At 42.4% G+C, this 8,721-nt stretch overlaps 1 protein-coding gene across 1 annotated transcript; it reads left to right on the top strand.

Moving 5' to 3' along the window:
* Positions 1 to 72: 72 nt before the first annotated feature.
* Positions 73 to 8,613, top strand: LOC124044049 (mediator of RNA polymerase II transcription subunit 4). The gene is made up of 7 exons (XM_046363404.1): positions 73 to 182; positions 1,661 to 1,727; positions 6,367 to 6,537; positions 6,684 to 6,741; positions 6,844 to 6,930; positions 7,163 to 7,294; positions 7,453 to 8,613. Exons 1-7 carry the CDS (start codon positions 88 to 90, stop codon positions 7,623 to 7,625), a joined length of 783 nt encoding a protein of 260 aa, XP_046219360.1. The 5' UTR covers positions 73 to 87; the 3' UTR covers positions 7,626 to 8,613.
* Positions 8,614 to 8,721: the final 108 nt, after the last annotated feature.

The raw sequence follows: 8,721 nt of genomic DNA on the forward strand, positions 1-8,721 counted from the left end.
TTTTTGATGTAATGACCAACAGAGGGCGAGAACCGTCGCTACCAAGCTTTCTTTCCGGACAACAAAATATTAGCTCAATTTCCTGTCATGCGCAGTGGCGTGGCAACAACCATGGCGGTGGCTGACAAATCTACAAAAGAGCGGTTATTATTGGTACTGGACGATTTAGAGGTGTTATCCAGGTACGAAATTATTATTTTCTCAACCTTTAATAATTGTTATTTTAACAGCCATTCAAATGATATAGTTTGTCGCTAATTCAAAAATGCCTTTGCCTACGTTTCTTGTTCTGAGTGTATTGTTAGCGACCTGAGTAGTACCAAAGATTTTTATAACTAAACCAAGAGAGCAGTGTCGTTTCCAATGGGAACAAATGAGCCATAGTGGGCATAATATTTAAGGAGGGGTGCAGAGCAAGCACGAGTTAGTGAGATCCTATTGGCGCGTTCTAGCGTCATCTGCATATTTCCGTTAGGGAACGCCTACTGTAAATTGCGCGTGTACAAACTTTTGCAAAAGGTAAAATCTACAAACCTTAGTCCACTCTGTTTATAACATATTCTAGTTTTGGGAACAGAACTGTATTGAGATCAAATGATTTATCGATTTCTCCCACAATCCATCTCGTTCTATCTTCTCCCACTGCCCGCCCTTGGGCTTCATCTCACTACCATAGGTGAGGGGAAACGCCAAGCGGATGCTTCAAATGTATCCATCCAGTGAAATATCTGTCTCATTGTTCTAGCTGTGGTTGTACACTCAGAACCAGGGTCCGGTTTCCCAAAATAATTTTAAGACTAAGTTCATTTTAGAACCATAGTAACATTTTAAGGCTAAATTCAGTTTAGGATTCTAAGATTAATTTATCCTTAGAATGCTTGTGGGAAACCGGTCCCAGAAACGTAGGCATTTATAAATGGGTTGGATTTATTGAATGGACAACCTGGTCTCAGAGTATGTTGTATTATTCTGTAAGTAAATTCGAAACACCCCATATTGTATATGTGACGTTTCTTATGTTATGTATTAATATGTGAATGTCCATCACCCATTTATGATAATGTTACAAACTACAATTCGTATTATGTTATGAATTTGCTAAATGTACATTCCAAATGAGCTAAATGTACATTACAAATTAGCTAAATGTACATTATTTAACGAATTTGAGAAATGTACAATATGTTCGGAATTTGCAAAACATGTTACAAATTCTAGCTAGGTGGCTAATGCTAGCTGGGTTAGGGGAAGGGTTAGTAAACATGCTAAGTAGTTGCAAAGTAGTATGAAGTTGAAAAGGTGCTAAAAGGCTAAAGTTGCCTGTGATGAGATTCAAACTCTCATTTCGGTTGCTAGACATTTGCGTATTATGCCCGACAATCCCCCAAGTTTTATTTTTACCTTAAGTAACCATCTGTCTTATGACCATATATCTGAGATACGTACAGAATAATATGAAATGCTCTGAGACCAGGTCTGAATGGATGGTCAGGAGGACTATATTAACTAATCTTTGCAAACGCAATGTTCAAGTAACTGATTGGCAGTAATTTATTATCTGGTCATTTTCTCTGTCAAGTATTGTCTTTCAAACTGAGAAGTTCTGTTTTCTCTCCATTATCATGCATGGAAACTAAACCCAATATTACTCATATTTCAGGGAATTGATAGAGATGCTTGCACTGTCAAGGAGCCAAAAACTCCCTCAAGGAGGTGAGGACACTCAGGTAACAGGCTAACCCGAATAATGGACTAAAGGAGCTTAACGTTACTCCGTAGGACCTTAGATATTCTGTTTAAAGGCAAATTGGCTTTGGAAACCAAAACAGCCAAATAATCTAAACGTGAATCAATTGTGGTACGGTTCTAGAAACATAAATCCTGTTACTTTCATATCACGTAAGAACTATTTCACAAATGCAAAATACACACTTAATGTACACTGTTTTAACCGGTTTTAGCACAGTTGCAGCCAACAGTATTTTTCAGTAACAACACGTTTGTTGTGTCCGTCTTCCAGTTTACACATGTTCGTAGACGCAGATGTCTAATTAGCACAGATTGTCCACTCTGTCTTCTGTCTGTTTTCTGTAAAAAAAAGCACTAACACTGAGGGGGTTTGATTAATCTCGCCCAGGGTACACTGGGCAATGCATGGTCACTTCAAGGGCTAGTAACAGGCATCTGATTTAGCATAAAACTGCATAATGTGTTAAATATATAGACAGGTTGGTTGTTTAGCAACAAAACAGACACGTGTGCAACTACGGGGCATAAGACGAATTTGTCTTAGATTGACAACATGTAAACTATATTTAGTTTCCAATGTTTATTGAAAACATAAATACATTTGCACAATGGGTACTTGTTGTCTCTCAAATACACTACATGCCAAAAAATATGTGGACACCCCTTCAAATTAGTGGATTCAGCTATTTCAGCCACACCCGTTGCTGACAGGTGTATACAATCGAGCACACAGCCATGCAATCTCCATAGCCAAAAACTGGAAGTAGAATGGCCTTACTGAAGAGCTCAGTGACTTTCAATGTGGCACTGTCATAGGATGCCACCTTTCCAACAAGTCAGTCTGTCAATATTCTGCCCTGGTCGACTGTAAGTGCTCTTATTGTGAAGTGGAAACGTCTATGAGCAACAACTGCTCAGCCACGATGTGGTAAGCCACACAAGCTCACAGAACGGAACCGCTGAGTGCTTTAGCGTGTAAACTCATCTGTCCTCGGTTGCAACATTCACTAGCGAGTTCCAAACTGCCTCTGGACGCAACGTCACCACAAGAACTGTTTGCTGGGAGCGTCATGAAATGAGTTTCCATGGCTGAGCAGCCACACACAGGCCTAAGATGCTCAATGCCAAGCATCTGCTGGATTGGTGTAAAGCTCGCCGCTATTGGACTCTTGAGCAGTGTAAATGCTTTCTCTGGAGTGATGAATCACGCTTCACCATCTGGCAGTTCGACGGATGAATCTGGGTTTGGCGGCTACCAGGAGAACGCTACCTGCCCCAACGCATAGTGCCAACTGCAAAATTTGGAGGAGGAATAATGGTCTGGGGCTGTTTTTCATGGTTCAGGCTAGGCCCCTTAGTTCCAGTGATGGGAAATCTTAACGCCACAGCATAAAAGGGCCACCATTGTTCCTGTTCCCAAGAAAGCTAAGGTAACTGAGCTAAACGACTACCGCCCCGTAGCACTCACTTCCGTCATCATGAAGTGCTTTGAGAGACTAGTCAAGGACCATATCACCTCCACCCTACCTGACACCCTAGACCCACTCCAATTTGCTTACCGCCCAAATAGGTCCACAGATAATGCAATCTCAACCACACTGCACACTGCCCTAACCCACCTGGACAAGATGAATACCTATGTGAGAATGCTGTTCATCGACTACAGCTTGGCATTCAACACCATAGTACCCTCCACGCTCGTCATCAAGCTCGAGACCCTGGGTCTCGACCCCGCCCTGTGCAACTGGGTATTGGACTTCCTGACGGGCCGCCCCCAGGTGGTGAGGGTAGGCAACAACATCTCCCCTGCTGATCCTCAACACTGGGGCCCCACGAGGGTGCGTTCTGAGCCCTCTCCTGTACTCCCTGTTCACCCACGACTGCGTGGCCACGCACGCCTCCAACTCAATCATCAAGTTTGCGGACGACACAACAGTGGTAGGCTTGATTACCAACAACGACGAGACTGCCTACAGGGAGGAGGTGAGGGCCCTCGGAGAGTGGTGTCAGGAAAATAACCTCACACTCAACGTCAACAAAACTAAGGAGATGATTGTGGACTTCAGGAAACAGCAGAGGGAACACCCCCTATCCACATCGATGGAACAGTAGTGGAGAGGGTAGCACGTTTTAAGTTCCTCGGCATACACATCACAGACAAACTGAATTGGTCCACTCACACTGACAGCGTCGTGAAGAAGGCGCAGCAGCGCCTCTTCAACCTCAGGAGGCTGAAGAAATTCGGCTTGTCACTAAAAGCACTCACAAACTTCTACAGATGCACAATCGAGAGCATCCTGGCAGGCTGTAACACCGCCTGGTACGGCAACTGCTCCGCCCTCAACCGTAAGGCTCTCCAGAGGGTAGTGAGGTCTGCACAACGCATCACCGGGGGCAAACTACCTGCCCTCCAGGATACCTACACCACCCGATGTTACAGGAAGGCCATAAAGATCATCAGGGACATCAACCACCCGAACCACTGCCTGGTTCACCCCGCTATCATCCAGAAGGCGAGGTCAGTACAGATGCATCAAAGCTGGGACCGAGAGACTGAAAAACAGCTTCTATCTCAAGGCCATCAGACTGTTAAACAGCCACCACTAACATTGAGTGGCTGCTGCCAACACACTGTCATTGACACTGACCCAACTCCAGCCACTTTAATAATGGGATTTGATGGGAAATGATGTAAATATATCACTAGCCACTTTAAACAATGCTACCTTATATAATGTTACTTACCCTACATTATTCATCTCATATGCATACGTATATACTGTACTCTACATCATCGACTGCATCCTTATGTAATACATGTATCACTAGCCACTTTAACTATGCCACTTTGTTTACTTTGTCTACATACTCATCTCATATGTATATACTGTACTCGATACCATCTACTGTATGCTGCTCTGTACCATCACTCATTCATATATCCTTATGTACATATTCTTTATCCCCTTACACTGTGTATAAGACAGTAGTTTTGGAATTGTTAGTTAGATTACTTGTTGGTTATCACTGCATTGTCGGAACTAGAAGCACAAGCATTTCGCTGCACTCGCATTAACATCTGCTAACCATGTGTATGTGACAAATAAAATTTGATTTGATTTACAATGACATTCTAGACGATTATGTGCTTCCAACTTTGTGGCAACAGTTTGGGGGAGGCCCATTCCTGTTTAAGCATGACATTGCCCCTGTGCACAATGTGAGGTCCATACAGAAATGGTCTGTTGAGTTCAGTGTGGAAGAACTTGACTGGCCTACACAGAGCCCTGACCTCAACCCCATTGAATGCCTTTGGGATGAATTGGAACACCGACTGCGAGCCATGCCTAATTGTCCCCCAGAGTCAGACCTCACAATTGCTCTTTTGGCTGAATGGAAGCAAATCCCCGCAGCAATGTTCCAACATTTAATGGAAAGCCTTCCCAGAAGAGTGGAGGCTGTTATAGCAGCAAAGAGGGTGACCAACTCCATGTTAATGCCTATGATTTTGTAATGGGATGCTTGATGGAATGTGTCCACGTACTTTCAGCCATGTAGTGTACATTTGGGGGGGGTGCAGAATAAAGCATTTTTTATCAAAAACAATAACTTTTGCATGTGAAAACACAATCTTACTTTGTACTACACATGCTTAATTACGTCACTTTTGTTTTAAGCCGACATTGCCCTGGGCTTTGAACGGAGCACCTGGCTCATGCCAGGAGGCAGCCCAGCTCCAAATCAAATGCAGTTAACTTTCAGCCAGTGCGAACCCCCTAAAGTTTTTGGAGTGAAAAAATGTATTCTTCGCTGATATGAAAAACAGGGTCCTTATTCTTTCAAAACTGTATCGCAAGCGATGCGTGTTAATGTTCAGACCGAGCGTTGGGGGTCTTAAACTCCCCCGTACAGAAGATGCCGTCATGACTCTTATGTGTAATGTAATGGAACTGAGAGTCAGGATCAAGGGCTAGTAACAGGCATCTGATTAAACATAAAACTCTACAATGCGTTCACTATGTAGACAGGTTGGTTGTTTAGAAAAAAAAGACAAGGTTGGCTAAGATAGTTGACAACATGTAAACTATATTTTGTCTCCAATGTTTACTGAAAACAAATACATTAGCACAATAAGCACTTGTCTCTGAAATACATTGTTACAGTTGTGGGTTAGCTAGTGAATTTTAGCCATATTAACATAGATGTGATATCAGTCAAAACAAGACATGATATCAAGAACAAGATGAAACTAGCTGAAAAAAGCCACTTATGATTCCCCACATAGCTAGCAACAATGACAAGAAGTAGCCATCTGTCCATTCAGAATCACAACAGCACACAGACTTCTGTCCCATTGAAGCGTGCACATCATTTTCGTGATGTCAACTAACCCGTCTATACTTTTTTTTTTTTTATGTAGCAATATCGCTAATAGTCACATAATTAAATGTACACTATTCCACTAATAAAATGTAGTTCTTATTTTACATGTATTGTGAAATAGGTTTTTGAGTCTGCCTTTTCTCCATACAACTCTGACTTAATAGTAGTCTATACATTGCAATGTGCATGCAATAGATGTCAGAAGTCTAAATGGATGTGTTTTGCTGTGGGCAGATCCTGGAGCTGCTGGTACAGAGAGACAAAGAGTTCCAGGAGCTGATGAGGGTGGCACAGGAGCAGGGCAAGGTGCACCAGGAGATGCAGGTCCTTGAGAAGGAGGTGGAGAAGAGAGACAGCGACATCCAGCAGCTCCAGAAACAGCTGAAGGAGGCTGAACATATACTTGTGAGTACAGCAGAGCTGAGGACAAATGAGAACTCCTAAAGAGACTATAAAATGGATCACATTTTATTAACATGCAATTGGAACAAACAGCACTTTGTTTCTGACTTTGATTCAAACTAACCTTTTTACCCAAACCTCTCTTCTAGGCGACTGCTGTATACCAAGCAAAGGAGAAACTGAAATCTATTGATAAGGCCAAAAAAGGTGAGCCTGATTTTTCACAGCATTCATCTGAATAGCCGGATAACTTTATGATAAATACTACCAAAGATAATGCATGGAACTAAAAGTACTGTTGTCTTTCAGGGAGCATCTCCTCAGAAGAGATCATCAAATATGCCCACAGGATCAGTGCCAGCAATGCAGTGTGTGCCCCTCTCAACTGGGTACCAGGTATGTCCTGTTTCTGCCCATTTGAGCTTCCATTATGCTGTCTTCGATGCCCTCTATTTTTCAACCCGCCAGATCCTCCTTCCCTTGCATGTTCCTTCTCTCCAGACTGGAAATTCCTCTCAGTACTGATGGGGAATATTTGAACCTCAGTCTCTGTCATAGCCGTCACTTGCATTCACAATACTACTGTCATTACTCTTCAATCAACTTCATGGCATATTCCTTATAACAGGTGATCCGCGTAGACCTTACCCCACTGACCTGGAGATGCGCAGTGGATTGTTGGGTCACATGAGCAACCTGCCAACTAATGGCGTGAATGGACACCTCCCTGGAGATGCACTGGCAGCTGGGAGATTGCCAGGTATGCTTTCGGTTTGTGTGGTTCCTCCTTTCGACAAATGGAATTAACTGTTTTTTGTCTTCTCCTGGGATCTGTGTGTTTTGATATGTTTCTGTGAAATATACTGTAATACTAACCCTATCACTGTTTAATGACTCTTTCTTACCTCCCTTCATCAGATGTGCTCACCCCCCAGTACCCCTGGCAATCATCAGATGTCTCAGTGGGCATGCTCCCCCCTCACCATGGCAACGACTTTGGGCTGGAGCCCCCCGGCCACAACAAGGAGAACGAGGACGACGTGGAGGCCATGTCTACAGACTCATCTAGCAGCAGCAGCGACTCGGACTAAGTGTGTGTGTCTGTCTCTGTCTGCCCATCTGTGTGTGTATATCTGACTGATTTGGGAATTGGACACACCCAGTACCTCGTAGAGCCAGCTATCCATCACACCCATAACATTTACGATAAGCATCAGTTGATACAGGGTTTGCTATCCGATATAGCAAACAACTACATAGAATCCAGAGAATATTGAGAGATACTCGTCTCATGGTCTTGTTTTTCTCTGACCCTCTCTATTACCGGCTTGTTGATGTGACATTTTTACAACACTATCTGTGATCCCCAATGTAATATCACCAGCTCTCTCTAAAGTCCACTGTTTCAGTTCAGGGTGTATTCATTAGTCAGATTCGGTAATGGAAAACGGTTAGCAATGAAAACAATTGTTTCTATTGACAAATTTGGGTAGGTTCCGCCCCGTTTCGTTTGGTTCCTAGAGTAAAGGTTTTCGTTGCAAAAGACAAAATGTTTTGCAAAAGACAAAATATTGTGCAATGGAATCCGACTAAGGAATACACCCCAGGGAAATGTCTGGTACTACGTGACTGATAACAGACATACTCCTTTCGTTTGCTATCAGGTTCCCCTTTATTTGTTTCTTTGCTGTTTTCTTTTTTAGACTTGCAATGGGGAATAGTGGTGAAAAGTACATGTACCTTTTGTGTAGGAAGGAATATAACAGTATTTCATAAAAAATAAATACAAATGTTGCTGATTCGAACCCAAGTGCTCCTTATCATCTCTGTTATTGCTGAAAACATATCACCAGGAGTGGATTTTGAAATTGTAGTTGCACTTACCTGAATTTTTTTGCTTTTCTTTTTTTCCCAAAAGTAAAAACTGCTTATTTCAGGCAAGATTCATCAAGCACACCTTACGTTCTTTATATTGAAAAACTGCATATTAATTGACTGACTTGTTGCTCCATGTGTAAATAAGGCTGTATATATTGTAGTTTTTTTCAGGCTTGTAAATAAATACAACTTTTGAGTAAATACTTTGTGTGGTGCTGATATTCTTGATACAATTTGACAGGACATTGTATAGTTTTAAGTATGCGCAATGTGGAGTTGACTTGACCATATGTATTTATAGCCTTGTCT

This window comes from Oncorhynchus gorbuscha, linkage group LG09 (genome assembly GCF_021184085.1).
Source record: "Oncorhynchus gorbuscha isolate QuinsamMale2020 ecotype Even-year linkage group LG09, OgorEven_v1.0, whole genome shotgun sequence".
NCBI lineage: Eukaryota > Metazoa > Chordata > Actinopteri > Salmoniformes > Salmonidae > Oncorhynchus > Oncorhynchus gorbuscha.

What these genes read in the sequence shown, in the direction of transcription:
- LOC124044049 (XM_046363404.1), top strand. Translation starts at nt 88, where the DNA reads ATGCGCAGTGGCGTGGCAACAACCATGGCGGTGGCTGACAAATCTACA. An exon ending in AAGGAGGTGAGGACACTCAG is followed by an intron (nt 1,728 to 6,366) that starts GTAACAGGCTAA and finishes TGCTGTGGGCAG; the next exon opens with ATCCTGGAGCTGCTGGTACA. An exon ending in TATTGATAAGGCCAAAAAAG is followed by an intron (nt 6,742 to 6,843) that starts GTGAGCCTGATT and finishes GTTGTCTTTCAG; the next exon opens with GGAGCATCTCCTCAGAAGAG.